At 39.9% G+C, this 17,388-nt stretch overlaps 1 protein-coding gene across 2 annotated transcripts in view; it reads right to left on the bottom strand.

Annotated features, from left to right (window-relative positions):
• Positions 1 to 5,621: 5,621 nt before the first annotated feature.
• LOC119721745 (putative cation exchanger C521.04c) overlaps positions 5,622 to 17,388 on the bottom strand; it is a 28,642-nt gene continuing 16,875 nt past the window's right edge. For both annotated transcript variants that reach the window (XM_038191714.1, XM_038191717.1), the window contains 9 exons: positions 15,948 to 16,137; positions 14,584 to 14,736; positions 11,736 to 11,804; positions 10,148 to 10,295; positions 8,224 to 8,369; positions 7,424 to 7,518; positions 6,872 to 6,950; positions 6,317 to 6,425; positions 5,622 to 5,829 (listed from right to left, as the gene is read on the bottom strand). In XM_038191714.1, the coding sequence (XP_038047642.1) occupies positions 5,741 to 5,829; positions 6,317 to 6,425; positions 6,872 to 6,950; positions 7,424 to 7,518; positions 8,224 to 8,369; positions 10,148 to 10,295; positions 11,736 to 11,804; positions 14,584 to 14,736; positions 15,948 to 16,137 (1,078 nt within the window). In that variant the 3' untranslated portion in view covers positions 5,622 to 5,740. The remainder of the gene's footprint in view (positions 5,830 to 6,316; positions 6,426 to 6,871; positions 6,951 to 7,423; positions 7,519 to 8,223; positions 8,370 to 10,147; positions 10,296 to 11,735; positions 11,805 to 14,583; positions 14,737 to 15,947; positions 16,138 to 17,388) is intronic.

The raw sequence follows: 17,388 nt of genomic DNA, 5'->3' as shown, positions 1-17,388 counted from the left end.
AACAGTGCCATTGGAATGGACCAAAAATGAGTTGTGTTACATAATTGGCATTTTCTCAGCAACACTCAACTGATGTTGTTCAGTATTTGAAATAAAAAGCTCTCAGCTTTAATCTGATATCCCAAACATAAAATTAACAGATCACGTTTTTGAAAAAAAGGCAAATTTTTCAGAGTTGCATTTTTTTTTGGTCACCCTGTACAGTAAAACATGAAAAGATGGTGTACCGATAGTGCAAACTATTACAGTATATACATGTACTAATTTTAAAACAGAAGCTAGGCCAGAAAAAGACCAAATTCACGCAGATTTTAAACAAAAAGCTTTTTTATTTCAAATGCAGGCCACTTTATAAGTGAATCTTACTTTCTTTTTAGACACGAAGACTTTAAATCCTTTTTGTGAGCAAACTTTCATTTCACATAGAAAAACAAAACCTACTACGTGTACTGTATATGGCACAATGTAAAAGCAATGAACTATCTTTGAAGTCATTCGTTCTATTTGAACAAATCATAGCTTTATATTTCTCTTTTACTTTCACAAAATAAATATTATTTTCTTTTTTAATTACACTACTGCTCAAATTTCAGGCAAATTAAGTAAAGAAACACACACGAGCCCTTTAAATAACCAACTTAATTTTCAAGATGCAACTTAAACTTCAAAACAATGTCTCAAACTGTTCAGTGGATACAAGTATTACAGTCCATACACTTATTTGTTATATCGTGTCTTGAATTTTCATTGGTCTACAACAGTCATGTGTCCAGTCTATAATAAAGACTGTTACTTCATATACACTGCGTTGCGTATAAATTACCTCATATACACCGCGTTACATATAAATTATCTGATATACACTGTGTGGCATATATTGCGCGCAGGTGAAGGGTGCGCGTGTAGTGCCTGCGCGCCTCGCAACAGAGAAGTGCAACCTCTCAATCTCAGGTCTGGATTTTGAAAATCCTAGATTTTGAAAATGCTACATACAGAACTTCCCTAAAATAATGGTCCCAACATTTGGGTTTCGTGGGGGTTTTTTTACTCACCCTGTACACGATGACAAAACAAATCCAACCCTGAAACATTATGTTCTGGATATATCAGATTGAAGTTGAGACCTTCTTTTTTCAAATACTGAAAAACTCATGTAAACAGCACAATGGGTTGTTAAAAAAAATGTAAAATAAGTCATTTTCCATCCTTTCCAAACAGTGAAACGTGTTACTGTAAGCGCACTGCACAATTGTCTTTCATTTGTGCAATTTCTTTGATATTTGACATATTTATGATGCTGAAAAAGTTTAAGATAGAACTAAAAAGGATAAGATACCTGTTCAGGTGGAAAATAAAAGGTATTTCCATCAGATTCATTTGAACTCGTCATATTATGTTAAGGATTAGGACACAATGCGTTACATGCACAAATAGTAACAGTGTAAACCAACAACTGTGGTAATGCCATTGGAATGGACCAAAAATGAGTTGTGTTACATAATTGGCTTTTTACCCTCAACTGGTTTTCTTCAGTATTTGAAATAAGAAGCTCTCAGTTTTAAAGGGAATGTACATCATTTGCTTTTGCTGTAATTTTCAGAAATGGATGGAATTGGGGGGTTGGAAATATATAGCAAATATAGTTACACTGACTTTTTTGAGGTTTTGGGTTCGAAATGCTATAAAAACCAAGAAAAACAATCATTTTCCTGTAGTCTGATTCCCTGACTCCATATAAGAAGAAACGGAGCAGTTTACATACATTGGGGAATTGTAAGGTCAGGGAACCAGTCTAGCTGGCTTGTACCCGTTCATAGGTGTGTAATCGATTGCAAACAAGTGCGATGGTCAATTGGGGCCAGTATTTGAAAAAAAGCTTGTTTTTTTTCCAATGCTGGTCGGTCGACCAGCGTTGGAAATTGATACAAAAATACCACTTTTCTTGAAAATGACAGTATACCAGGTGCAATGAATTTACAGGATGCTTTACACTGTCATTCACTAACAGTCCAGCAAGGTATTTCAAAATGATTTGGTAGTTTTATTTTTTGATGTTTGCAAATGTTGTATTTTCCCTTTAATCTGATATCCCTGACATAAAAATTAACAGATCACGTTTTTGAAAAAAAGGCAAATGTTTCAGAGTTGCAATTTTTTTTTGGTCACCCTGTACAGTAAAACATGAAAAGATGGTGTACCGATAGTGCAAACTAAAGAGAATATACATGTACTAATTTTAAAATTGAAGCTTGGCCAGAAAAAAAGACCAAATTCACACAGATTTTAAACAAAGAGCTCTTTTATTTCAAATGCAGCCCACTTTATAAGTGATTCTTACTTTCTTTTTAGACACGAAGACTTTAAATCCTTTTCGTGAGCAAACTTTCATTTCACATAGAAAAACAAAACCTACTACATGTACTGTATATGGCACAATGTAAATGCAATGAACTATCTTTGAAGTCATTTGTTCCATTTGAACAAATCATAGCTTTATATTTCTCTTTTACTTTCACAAAATAAATATAATTTTCTTTTTTAATTACACTACTGCTCAAATTTCAGGCAAATTAAGTAAAGAAACACACACGAGCCCTTTAAATAACCAACTTAATTTTCAAGACGCAACTTAAACTTCACAACAATGTCTCAAACTATTCAGTGGATACAAGTATAACAGTCGATAAACGTATTTGTTATATCGTGTCTTGTAATTTCATTGGTCTACAACAGTCATGTGTCCAGTCTATAATAAAGACTGTTACTTCATATACACTGCGTTGCGTATAAATTACCTCATATACACCGCGTTACATATAAATTATCTGATATACACTGCGTGGCATATATTGCGCGCAGGTGAAGGGTGCGCGTGTAGTGCCCGCGCGCCTCGCAACAGAGAAGTGCAACCTCTCAATCTCAGGTCTGGCCGGAGAGCTCACAGTAATCCAAAGATTATACTGCAGTTATTTCATTTATTTCATGTTTAAAACCTTTATTTTTTTACTTATTTGTACGCTATAACAAAACAATTGTTGACTGCTGTGATGTAAGTGGGATATGTTATTTTAAGGGCCCTCCTCGGGTGTTAGAAACCCCATATCCCACATTACGTGGCAAGTTCGGGAGTGCTGTATAGTTAACCATGGTACGACTACTGATATCTATATAAAGACTGGATAGCGGATATTCATACACCAGTCACACAGTAGACTTTGCATATTGACCAATTCGCCCCCGGTCTCACGAAGATGGCCACGTATATTACGAACGTTCTACGTGTATATACAGCGCGCGCTGTATCAAGAGTTGACGCGCATTTTGGTTACATAACACCTATTATGATGATGTAAAAAGGACACATTTCCGTAGTGATTATTTTTCCAAAACACCGAAAAAGTGAACTGCGGCATTAAACAAAAAGTAAACCACGACGTTAGAAAAATAGTAAACCTTGGTCAGTGGTGGTGGTCAAAATATAAGTCAAGTGAACCGCGATGTTACAAAAGTAATCATGCTGTCTATAAAGATGGCAACTTATCCTTTGTAGATCACCAGCCGGTTTCACCAATATGGCGTCAAATTCATTCATTGTGCGGCTCTTTATCCGCTATCCAGTCTTTATATAGAGATCAGTGGGTACGACTAATGAAGGATGGTTGGACTACTCTAGTCGAGTATTTGGAACCGGAGCATTAGGCACAGTTCCATGACTGGTTACCAAGAGCCACGCGCATTATACAGCACAACGGGGAACCAGGACTTTTGAACAGCGTTTGACTAGAGGCGTCCGCGCGTTGCTATTAGTGCGCAGGCGTAAGTGACGTCACAAATCAACCACTCGTCGACTACTGGTCCTCGCCCGAACTTGCCCACAGCAGTCAACGACTCTTGAATCTACACAACACAGTACCAAGTATTTCAGAACGTTACGAGTTACAGGCCTATTAATATTGCAACTTTATTAAGAAGGCAAATAAGAAGGTGTCTGATTTTGATACCTTCTCTTTCCCTTTATCATATTTTAAAAGCCACTACTGTTCTAGCCAGGGCGCATTTTTTCCCAAACAGGATCCAATAATATAGAAAGAGGGTGCCCTCTCCGTAATATGCATATTCATAGATGTCCTGGGCTTTAGAGAATTAGTTATATAAAGGCTGACCCCCAAAAAAGGTGTGCAAGCGGACATCTTTAAATTTCTCAAAAAGTATCCAACATCGGCATTTCATGTGGATGGAGTATATACTTTGTACTCTTGTGTATAATCCATTCAAGCAAACTGGAGATACAACAGATTATAAATGGCAATGTGTTTGTCACCGGTTCCAATGTGATTTACACAGTTAATGAAAAGACCCATTGCAGAGTGCCGGTTGAGCGATTTCCAATGCAATGTGTAATTCCCATTGGAATGGTTGAAAAATGCATATCCTTTTATAATCTGTTACAGCTCTGGTATGCATGGATGGGTTTCAATGACATTTTCACTGATATAAACAAGAGTATAATTAATATGTTCCATTCAAAATGAAAACCTCAAGTTAGGTACTTTTTTGAGAAATTTAATGATATCTGCTTGCACAACTGTTTTTGAGTCAGCCTGTATAATAAGGAATAATGGTGTTTAAATCACCGTCGCTAAGGCAGCGGATTCGTGAACTGGTTGGAAGTAGTCCTGACTTCTACTCAGGTGATCTGAGTTCAAATTTAAGTGAGTCGTTTTTCGCTGCTTCTCATTTGATCTTGTAAATAACATTCAGTGAGGACCGAACACTTCTTACCAGCTTACACGCTGTGTTGTCGAGAACAAGGCATTATGCATGTAATGTACCAATCACAAGATGGGAAACCCCATTCGTTTGGGAAAAGAAAATTCGCAGCCAGGACACCAAATAATAAAAAAAAAAATTAATAAAAAAAAAAAAATCTAACAAGGAATTACAATCACACCTTGTTTTATGATTAGGCATTACAAACAAAAAATTGCTGTTGTCGGACAGTGTCATAAAGGGCGAGTCAAATAAAGCGGAACCAAAACCCCCAAAAATATATTTCATATTTTAAAAAATATGTAGCACCAAAATTAATAATAACTGAAAAGCTAATTTCATAAGCTACTTTAGCATATCACCATTTATTACGCAATGACCCTAAAAACCAGTTTCGTCCATAAAAAGCAATTTACTGTGTATTATGACTGTTTGGAACAAAGAAGAAAATGACACAGAATACTTGTTTCAACAACTGTCAACATCTGTAGTACATAATATCTTTATCAACAACCCTGGTTAGGCAATATAATTTATAAATCCACTTTTTAAAAGACGGGCCTTCAAAAGGACTTTGTTGAATATTTTTAACTTTGAAACTGAAGTTTTATCGCTGGTGATGTTTGAAGACAATTGTGACGGCGATTCTTGAAATCGCATTCATGGACGAAAGAGGTTTTAGGTTTATTGTGTTTAAATGGTGATATTCTTTGAACGGATTGTTCAATTTCAGTAACTTTTTCATCTTAAAGTAGCTAATGAAATTGGCTTTCCAGTCATTATTATTTTTGGTGCTACATATTTTTTTAAATATGAAATATAATTTTTGGGGCTTAGGTTCTGCTGTTTTGACTCCCCCTGTGGTACAAAACAAATGGTACTCTTGGTGATACGTTGTGCTGTGAATCGATCAGATCGGCTGCAAAAGGAGCTCACACCCATTTTGCCGCGGCAATGCCGTCATAGCAGCTCAGCCCGGTATGCATCCACTGTAGTCGTTGTCGATGGCAAAGAAGTACAAGGATAGGAGCATGAAGTACACGATGCACAGCATGGATCCTAAGGAGAAAACAGATGGGGAAAAAAATCATATTGTGTGGGACTAGAAGTGTGTGTTAATAATTGGTGCTTATATAGTGCTTTACACCAAAGGTCTCAATTATTTCCCCTGTTAATCAGACCATAAGACCAGTTTTTCTGCAGCAGCTCGAGATCAGTGCATTCTGGTCTTTACCTTCACTGGTACCCATTCATACTCCTGGGTGGAGTGAGGCAATTGTAGTAAAGTTTCTTGCCCAAGAGCACAAGCACCATGTTCCCTGTCAGGGTTCAAACCCACGTACCATGGCAAGTGAGTCGAACACTGTAACCATTTGACCACGGCGCTCCGCAAGTTGATGGCCACATTGGCACAGTAGTACTTGAAACAAACGAGATGGTTTTTCCCATGGAAACCTTGAAGTGGAGCCACGTTTTTTACACACTCCTCAAGGTGGCTTGAGGAGTAAACTTAAACACAGATAACACAAAGTTTGAAGGTTCTTACCTTGGAAATAATTGCTCTTTCCGTCGATGAAGATGTAGTTCATGATGATGGCGCTGATGATGACCGACCACATGTGAACGTCAGAGAAGATCATGTAGAAATGCAGAGGCTGTTTGGAGATGAAAATTACAACATTTCTTGAGCCTTTAACGTAGCTTTTTCTTCTGGAATGCGCCTTTTCGAGTTCTAAAACACATTTCCCATTAAAATGATAATTTTGTCGGTAAACTATCTAAAACACTAAAGTATGGATAAATGTGCATCTTTTAAAACAGTTGATGATTGAGCAAAGTGACGCTTTTCTGTTCAAGACCAAATGGTAGAATGTAATTTTATCACGCTTATAAAACACATTAATGTTACTCTAGATTAAATTGAGGTAATGTGCCCTGCTTAGGGACACAACCAATGGAAATACTTACATGAATAGCATAAGGTTAAATTGAGGTAATGTGCCCTGCTTAGGGACACAACCAGGACACAGCCAATGGGAATACTAAGGTTAAATTGAGGTAATGTGCCCTGCTTAGGGACACAACAAATCAGAATACTTACATAAATAGCATCAGCCAAGATCAGGATGGGCACCTGGAGAAGAGTGACCTGAACGGCTACTGAACTGCCGATCTCAATGCTGAAATATAGGAGGAAAAAGTAGAAACCATTTAAGGGATGAAAACAAAGAAACCTAGACCTGAGTTGGGTTTGAACCTGCGACCTCTCGAACACTTGCACCGGTGCGCTACCAACTGCGTATCGGTGCTCAACCAATTGGGAGACTGCCAATTTACAAGTCCTTCAGTACTTTAAAAAAGGGTTTATATTGTTTTTTGGAATTTTTTTTCTGGTCCTTTGCCAATGTAAGTTTATAAACACTGTATGCTCAGTATTGTCCTGGGACTCGCAAGAAAAAATTCACAAGCTTACTTTGGTAAGACTCGAATCCACGACCCCCTGCTTACTAGTGCAGACGTCTTACCAATAACAACACTGAGTATAAAGTGTTTATAAAATATGTCGGCGAACGGCAAAAAAACCAAACCAATAGTAAAATTGCATCTCCCCGAAGCAAATTCCATCTCTTAAAAAAAAGGTTGTAACACCAACCTGAGATTGACGTTGTTCTTCAGGGCAAATTGGACTCCGTTGATTAGCTCTGGTATATCTGGCACGATGGCGAGGAGCGTGACCCCAAAGAATACCTGGGGGAGAAATAAAAAGACTCAACTCTCAAAAAAAAAAAAAAAGTGAAAAACAATTTTTGTGACTGATGAGATTGAAAACTACTGGAAGACTCTTTGTCAGAGTTGTAGTGACTTGAGTCAATGACTCGACTCCAGTCCGACTCGCGTCACAATTTTTGGTTACTTGACTCGACTCGAAACCCTACTGTCCATAACTAGTTGCCAACCTACTTCCACGTTTTGCTTATGTGCACACTTGGGAAACCAGACTATTATTTACTACGCCCAATTTGGCTCTTTTACTTTGAGTGATGTCTTTTTTGTGCACACACTACATGTTGGCGCTCTTTTATGCGCTGAAAATCACACACCCTATAGTCTGATACCAAACTCCCATTTTATTAATACGCGCTTTGCAAAAACAGGAGTCAAGATTCTACATGTATAGTACAAATTGTGCACACGTTATTTTATTCACGTAAAATCTTGGAAAATCGTAGAAAATCATGTAAGGATCGTACAATCGTAAGCGGGGTGACTAAATCGTATAAATTACGCCTAAATCGTAAATATTGGCATCTCGGACTGTAAATTGTAAACAATTCCCAAGCAGGAGAATTCCGAATAAGAAATTTGACTGAAATATGACACTATTGACAACTGAAGAAAAATCCTGTGTACAGAAATTGGCCAAGCTTCCTGGCCAGTTTGTTCGTGACTTACATCTGGTAGAGTGGTGCTTTTCAGCACCGGCTCAATGTTCTGAACCACAACCTCAGCACACAACGACATCATGACGACGGCACACAGCAGGATGACGGTGCTCTTGATACGACCCCAGTGCATCATGGCGTGCTCCTGGGAACCGGCTACGGGGAACCAACCACGAGCAATAGTCAGAAATATGTGAACATCTTTGGTGAAAAAAACAGGGGAGTCAGGTTGGCACAGTGGTTCTTTTCTCGCTTTCCCCCTCTATGGCCCGGGTTCGATTCCTGCCCTGGTCCACATGTGGATAGGGTTTTCAGTCTCGACCTGAGATTTCTGGGTTTTCCCCCAGAATATTCTTCTGGGGTTTTCCTCCCACCTCTAAAACTGTAATTTCTTCTCATTGTCTTCTCTTCTTCAGGCTTGCAAGATGCAGTGCCTAGGGCGCTTTTGAGGAATCCTTGGACTCATTACCAGAAATATATAATAATAAGACGTACAACAAAGACACTCCTATTGATATGCATATGTGTATCACTGTATTAATCATCATGTACGTCACTCACATGCACTCCGACTGATATGTATGTACAAGCATTACATTCACTGTGTGGACTTCCGAACAAAAGAGGTCCACATAAACCAGGTAGAGGCAACGTTGTGTGGACGTGGGCAAGTCCACACAATGTTTCCCCATTTCTGGAAAACAGGGTTAGAGGCATTTTGTGGGTTAGGTTTATCTGCGGCAAAATGAAGAGAAACACTAAAGGGAATCATAGAAATAAATTTGGGTTGAAAGAGTTTTCACAAGCGAGAGTAAAATGATTTTTTTCACAGGTTTTTCTTAACTACACGAAAACAAAAGAATGTCCACACTACATATGTTTATCATGTATGTATGCATTATCACCATGCGTAGGTATCACCATGTACAGTAAACTCCGGCTAAACCGACATCGTATAAACCATTATACCGCTTAAATCGGCCGTCTGACGAAAGTCCCGATTGTCTCTAATGCATTTCCATTGACATTTTCATTTCTAAGCCAGCCTTTGTAAGCCGCCATTTCGCCTATATCGGCGTGTTACTTTCAGTCCCATTTCCTCAAAACCACACAAATTCCTCTGTATAAGTCGGCATCGTGCTCTGCGGTTTGCGAGAAGTGTCGAGAGAAAAGTCCCACACACTGCTAACTGACATCTGTTTATCAATGGCACGGCCCGTGATTGATGCATTGGCCAGCAAGTGTACACTAATCGCACGTGTACACTGTTTCATGCACAGTCTGTACATTGTGTGCATCGTTCGGGTTTTCCCGATAGCACATGCAATACCAGTACCCCCTCTCGACTGCAAGCATGCACTCTGTTCATTTTGGGGTCCCCTTATTGTGCCAGTACCATGCACACATTTAATTCGTGACTGTACACGTACGTACGTGCACAATGTACACTACATGCACATACAGTATGCAAGCGATCTGTACATGTATATCGTACCACTGTTAATGCTTGCCGGCCGCGCTGTCCTTGCTTTGTACGTACGTACATGTACATGCATGACTTTCTGTGATCAATACCACAGTCTGTTTGCGATGATAAACATTGAGGATATATTTGCTGGAATCAACCATGGATGTAGAAATAAACCAGGGTAAATCAAAGCCTTTGAATTTTAGCCATGAATCTTGTTTGCATGATCCAGATACAGATGCGCATAGGCCATTAATTCAATCTACATTTTTGTTTTTTCACTCCGTGATTCAATTTGTGTATTTGTGTAAGTCCGCAAAATGACGACTTGCAGCAGAAGCCGACATTCGCGTAAGCCGTCACAAATTCTCTGGTCCCGAGAATGCCGTCTTATCTGGAGTTTACTGTATGTCACAATGATACCCAAGCATCTGTCAGTGTATCTATCACCATGTGTGTCACTCACCCGGCAGATGCATCTGCTCTTGCAGGATGTGGGAGTGTGTCTTGAGGGTGAAGATCAGCCCCACCACGTAGGCCAGAAGCTGCAACGTGGCGCAGATGTAGACAATCGGAAGGATTTTGTCCATGTAGAAACTCGATTCTGGGTTAAACTGGAGGGGAAAAACCATTTCACTCTCAAAATGAGTGATCCGCGTACATCAACTGTTTATGCGGTCGTTCCCTGCATGTTTTGCGTTCTTAAAAAAAGTCAAACTTTGTGCTTTTTTAAACGACCTCAACTGAACCCTAGCTAACCTTTGACCTTTGGAAGAGTTGTGATGAATCCCCACCCAAGGATCACTCCATCCAAGTGACATTAAAATCCATCAAATTCTGTAGACAAAGAAACATTTGAAGCCTATTTGAACAATGACCTCTAATGACCCCTACATGACCTTTGACCTCAGTAATCCCATGAAGAATAGTGTCTTCCCACCCAAGGGTCACTGCATGCAACTTTTGTCAAAATCCATGAAAGCATGTAAAAGTTATAAAAAAAATTCAAAAACTGAACTGAAACTTTAACATACCGGTACGGGGCTACGGGTCTATGCCATACAGAGATAGGACTGGTAACTGTCTCCAAAAACTTAATTTAGGCGACACAAAAATGCACTCTCCCAAAGCTGCTGGGGGCTAGAAACTTGCTCAGAAAAAAAAATACTGAACTACAACAGGGTAATGGTCAAAATTTCACTATTATTGTGGAATGCCTATGACCAGCACTTTAGAAGCAATAGTAACTGCTCTCTCGCCGGCTTTGTGAAATGTGGTTCTGGTCAACACATAGTTTACCCATGAACGGTTTGTTACATAAAAACGCTAATTGGTGTACACCAGGGGCTGATTTCATGAAACTCGTCTTATCTTGCGACTCATCTTAGGACCTAAGAAGAGGACCTACATTGTAAGATCAATCTTAGCTAAGACGCCTCTTAAGACCGATTTAACTAAACCCATCTTAAGCAAGACGCATTAAAACTACCAATTTGATGGCTGTTTCATGTTTGTTTTTACCACTTGACGAAACAGTTGTTGAAAAGAAACGTGCAAAACAAACGTCCCGTGCGTGTGCATAGAATATGAAGTTTTGCCAGAAAAATTACTCTAGTCAATACATTTTACACGCAAGGTACTTCTTCACATGATACGATAGAGTCATTCTTGCTCCCCGTTTCATCTATCTATTTTAAAAAGTCGTCTAGGTGTTGGCGTATAAAGAAATTTTGTAAATAAGCTATATACATTCAAACTACCCACTTATCAGAAATCTTTTCAAATTTGATTTTACAGTAGTTTTCTTCCTCGAAACTATAACTTAAGACAACACTCATCTTTAACGGCAATGATTTCCAGACGATATACAAATTAACGCATGCATTAATGACATAAGATGACCGTCAGACCGATCTTTAAGTTAAGACGAGTTCAGCCGCGTTGCTAAGGAAGTTAGGACGTGTTGAACGCGTCTTAACGTTTTGTGAAATCGGCCCCACGTGGGTCAATCTCTGTTCATAAAAACAATGAAACAATGAAGAAACATTTCTTACTGTCTGGCTGCATTCACTGCATTTGAATCCGTCCTCTGTGGTCATGTTTTGAATCGTGCTGGTGCAGTTCTGCAAGAAACAACAAGCGAAAGTAATCAGCCAAATCGGTCTTCCTGCTGCTTTATGTGCACGTCAGATTTAAGGATTTCCACAAAAGGTAATCTGCAATCTGGAAAAATTCATGCATCCAACAGAAAAACATAAATGTGACCCGCCCCACAAGGAAGGGTATTAAGTCGCGCTGTGCATTATCGTGTATTATACAACACCTGAATAAATCCCCGTCATCTGATTGGTGGATCATTGATCACATGTTATTGAATTATTCATCCCAACACACGGCGCGCAGCGTACAGTGCAATGGAGGTTCCATTGCACGGTGAATAGAACTTCCATTGCACGGTGTCATCGCTGCTGGCAGTGGCGCTGTTTTAAAATCGAGATTACTTGAATATGATGGTTCTCAACCTGTTGAACAGTTTGCATAAATTAAATATGATGAACTTCCTTGTCAAACTTTCAAACAGTTTTTAACCTGAATAAATTGGCTATTAAAAGTCAACCAATCAGATGACAAAGATTTATTCAGGTGTTATATAAAACAAATAATGAATGTTTCACGTTCGTGCAATGGAAAGAATAATTTCATTCGGTGACAGATGAAATGTTCCATTCCACTCGGCTTCGCCTCGTGGAATGGAACATTTCATCTGTCACCGAATGAAATTATTCTTACCATTGCACTCACAAACATTCATTATTTGTATAATGGCCCGCTCCATGTTGAGACGGCGAAAATTTCGGCAAAATGTGATTTTCATTTTTTGTCATGAATGACATCTTTATTAGCTAAAGTTTCAGGGTTCATTCACAGAACTGTTGATTTCGATGAATAAAGTTGGGAAAAAAGTACATTTTCGAGTGCATCTCGCCCAAATCTACAACAGAGCCAGCTCTTTCAAAATCCGTTTCCTCAGTTGTGTAATTCAAACTCGAAGGAAATATTATGCAAATACGTCATATTCGCCTGAACGGGAGGGGCTATGGAGCTCTATTATATACCAAATGAAAGCTTGAGTTGTGTGCTTTCTATCCATGTTTATAACACCTCACCCACAGATTCTGTGTCTTGATTGGCCGAGAGGGAGTCACATGTTACTTTCTAATTTTGCTATCTTTCTGTGCACGGCCAAAAGTACTATACCCGTAGCAACCAAAGTACTATACCATTAGCAACCAAAGTACTATTTCCACGGCGCGGTATTTGTGTGCAAATGGATGCTTGTGAGCGCATTGCGCGTAGCGCGTATTGTTTCAAAGAGAGCGCGCCGCAGTCTTGGGTTCAAACATTTCGTGAAGGGGTAGTTTGGAAGAGAGAAATACATTTTCCACCAATTTTGTATTGAAATTGAAGTTTATTTCAACTGTGTTCAGATTTAAATAATTTAAAATATTAAAATAAAGCAGAATCTGTGGGTGAAGTGTTATAAAACAAATATTGAATGCTTTATCTCGTGGTGAAGTAAAACTAGTCTCCCTCGGTGATCCATGGACCATTCTATTTTCCCTCGATCACCTCAGGAGGCTAGTTTTACTACACCACTCGAAGCATTCAGTATTTGTATTTATAACTCAATTTCACTTTTTGGCGACATTACACCCTTTCTTTTGTGGTGCGGGTCACAAATATAGCTTGCATTTTAGGTTGGAGCCTAAAAAATACTGTAACCGTAAAAATAATATAATACATTAAAAACATTTTTGGGAATTGTGCACTCACTTTATAAAAAGAACTTATCCAATGTCTACAAAAACATGTGTCCGGAATGCTGCATTTTTTGGAGCAAAATTTCTTGCAGTTAAAGGTAGAGTAGATCATTTGTCATTGCTGCATTTTTTTCGTTTGAAGCAACAAAAGTGCTCAAAATCTAAAGACGGGTTCTTAACAACTAACCTGATGAACTTTCAGCTCAGCGAATGCTGTATATTCCAACAAAAAACAATATTCTAGGATCTCGATTTCAATTCAAAAGTTTCCAAGTCAGCATCCAGCATCCAGCATCCAGGACACGTTCCCATTCAGCTGATTGCAGCTACGCGATGTCACGCACTGAACCAATGAATAATAGCAACTACGCGCGTGTGTGCGTTGTGTCAACGCCTGCGCACACCCATTCACGAATTCGCCAAATGACAAACCAACTACTGACGGAAATGTCCCAAAATCCATCACTTGACGTCTTTGGAAATGACCTTTTATTGTTTTCTTCAAAATGACAGCATGCCAGAAGGAATGATATCACAGGGAGTTTAGTGGCATTACTATATTAACCCTCCCGCTATTTGAGCAGTCACTGACAGTCAAAATTCACTTCCAATTCCCCTGCTAAAAAGGCTGGCCACCAGCAGTCAGGTCATATGTCAAGCAAGCACTGTGACTAGTCAAACTGGGTCAACAGACAAAGCAGGCAAGTTGTGGTCACAGCTGTTTTATCACGTACTCTCCTGGAGTCAAAGCATAGCTGGGTCAAGTTACTTAAGCAGTCCAAGGCGGTCAATCCTGCTTTATGTGGGCTGGGAATTCTTACGGGTTGAAAACAGTCAATGGATTGATTTTTACCGCAAGGACAACTTAGCACAGAATGTATGTTTGCATAGAAGGGTAAAAGTAAAGATTTCAACAATCATTTTGTCAGTTACTTTTTGGATAGCTGCAAATGATCTACTCTACCTTTAAAGCAACGTTTAAGAATCAGACCCCATCCTAACTGATTTCCAGATCCGCCCCTGCTAACTGGGTTGGGGGGGGGGGGGGGCCTGGGGGGGGGGGGGGGCATTGGGGCCTTACCCGACAGCTGAAGACGCCGTAGACGGTGTTGTAGATGGTCGGGGAGAACATCCCGGCAATGGAGATGAAGAGCAGCGTGGAGCTGACTGAGGCTGTCTTCATGTTGAAGTGTTGGACGCTGTGCTTGATCCCGCCCACAACCATGCTAATACCCTGGTGTGGGAGAAGGAAACAAAGACATCCGCAGTAGTTATGGAGCATCAAGCCCAATGACAACTAAGGCCAAGTCCAAATGACTTTGCTACAGCAGGCAGTCTATGGGAAGCGGCTGTAGCCGCTTCCATAGCCACGTGTGTAAAGCAAAGCCGTAGCCAAGTAATTGGGACGCAGCCTAACAATGGCTTAGTCTGAGTATCACCACGGAGCCCGGTCTCCTGTATAACGTCTAATATACACTCAACCAAAAGAGAAAGTCCCCCCTTAACACTGTTTTGTCTAACTCAAAAACTACTGGGCACATCTTGCTCAAATTACGACTGATCAGTACAGAAATTCCTTAGCAATCCAGCCATACTCTTTGTTTGGCCCAAAACAGTGATAATGTGCACAAAATTATGCAATTTATGACAAATTGTACCGGGAAAAAGTTTCACTTTTGTATACGTGCAAGGTGAGAGTGAACCACAACTTGCACGTATACAAAAGTACAACTGTTTTCGGTATCGTTTGTCATAAATTGCATAAATGTGTACACATTATCACTGTTTTGGGCCAAATAAAGAGTATGGCTGGATTGCTAAGGAATTTCTGTACTGATTAGTCGTTATTTGAGCGAGAGGAGCTCAGTAGTTTTTGAGTTAGACAAAAAAGTATTGGAAGGGGGGACACTCGTTTTTGGTTGAGTGTATCTAAGCATGCAGATTTATGCAATCCCGCGACTCAGCCAATCGGAGTCGACTTTACTAAATCGTGACGACATTTCATTCCTAAATCAGGACTAAATGTTTGATTGGTCAATCTGAATGCAGTGTTTTGTAATACAACAAAGGCCGGGCATAGATCTATAAAACCTAGACAAGCTTGGCGCGTATCACATAACATAATACATAGCGCGTGACCACAGCCTTTGTTTGCTGTGTCTAGTGTTTTATTTGTTTATGTCTATGACGCGACAACTTGTTAATGACCGAAGACCCGATACAGATAGCGCCCGCTGATTGGTCAAAATCTAGAGGTCAAGAGGTGGATGTCTTGCATATAATTAATCAGCGAATCTGCTCACATAGCATAGACCATGGCTCTTCGCCGTGGTCTATTACATAGACTAATAATGGCTTGGCTTTTTACAAAATGCTCGCTTTTGCAGAAATCCCCCACTGGATTTAGAAGGGCCTTGGAGGGTGCCAGTTCAAACTGGCTCTCACCGGAATAAACAGCATTGTAACCAGCAGTGTGCCGACGAGCGCCGACTTGACCAGGGTATTGTAACACGTAGATGACGTCTTGGCGTCCTTCATTTTGAGCAGCATGGAGACGTACAGGATCAGCTCAACGATGGAACCAAATGTTGCATTGAGAACGGCTCCAACGGCGTTGGTGCTCTGCGCTGATATACTACAGATAAAAAAAATAACAGCGTTGCTGTTGAAACCTCTCAGCCGAAGTTTGTCGAAAAGGGCAAACTGACATTCCAAACTCAAATATTATGTCTAACTGAAATCATCATGCAGAAACCATTAACTCACCACAGTGACCTTGACCTTTGACCTTTTGACCCCAAAACCAGTCCCAACTTGCCTGTACCCGAGGGCAACCCCCTAACTAAGTTAGATACCAAAATCTCATTTCCAACTCAAGTTATCATCCAGAAACCATTTACCTTTAACTCACCATGGTGACCTTGACCTTTGACCTTTTGACCTCAAAACCAATCCCAACTTGCCTACTCCCAAGGGCAACCCCCTACCAAAGTTACAACCCCAAACAACATTTCTAACTCAAGTTATCATCCGGAAACTAAGCTGCCCGGACGGACGCTCCAGCCAGACGGAATTGTGGGGTGATAGCATTGTGTTCCCATTATCCCTTTTTCTAAAGATTCCCTTCTGGGGTGATGTTTTTCCATTGTGTAAAAAGTGGGGTGATGTGTTCTGAAAGGAACATCACCCCACAAGGGTGGTCTGGTCAGAACGGACAGACATACGGATGGACGGACGCCGTAGGCGATGACAATACCCCTCGAGCCTCTCGGCTGAGGGGTAAAAAATGGCATTGGTTAAACCTTCAACGCCCTAGGCCCTTTTTGCTATGAACCATCCTCAATCTTCCAAAATCCTCCAAAATTTTGCACTTATGTTTAAGTAAAGGATTCCCAGCACCTCAATCCTTCAAAATCATCCGACAGTCCTGCCTCTCAAAATGCATTCATCCTCAATCCTCCAAAAAAAAAATAAGTTAAAAAGGAGGTTTTTGGGTTGGAATAAAACATACAAGTTGGAAATTTATTAATACGGAAAAAAAAATTGTTGAGTTTCGTTGTGATAGTGATATCAACAGATATTTTCCAAATGACACTTATTCAAATCTTGCAGGGTAAACTGTTGTCTACGAATTGACGAGATGAATTGATGATTTAGGGACCATGAAACATTGAGGGCGCTCTTTTAATACTTTAAAACAACGTTTCACTGGTTGTGTTGTATTCAATGCTGCAATTTCATATTAGAACTGACGTTTACCAGGGAAGTGTCACCATTTTAGCAGAGAGAGAATGATTTCAGTGCAAACAAAAAAACCAGGCTGATGATGAGTACCAGTCAAAATCTATGTGCATTACATGACATTTTCGCTGGTAACCAGTAGCAG

This window comes from Patiria miniata, unplaced genomic scaffold (assembly GCF_015706575.1).
Source record: "Patiria miniata isolate m_02_andy unplaced genomic scaffold, ASM1570657v1 HiC_scaffold_1, whole genome shotgun sequence".
Lineage (NCBI taxonomy): Eukaryota > Metazoa > Echinodermata > Asteroidea > Valvatida > Asterinidae > Patiria > Patiria miniata.
The sequence above is the reverse complement of the archived record's forward strand: the minus strand, read 5'-3'. Positions and strand labels throughout refer to the sequence as shown.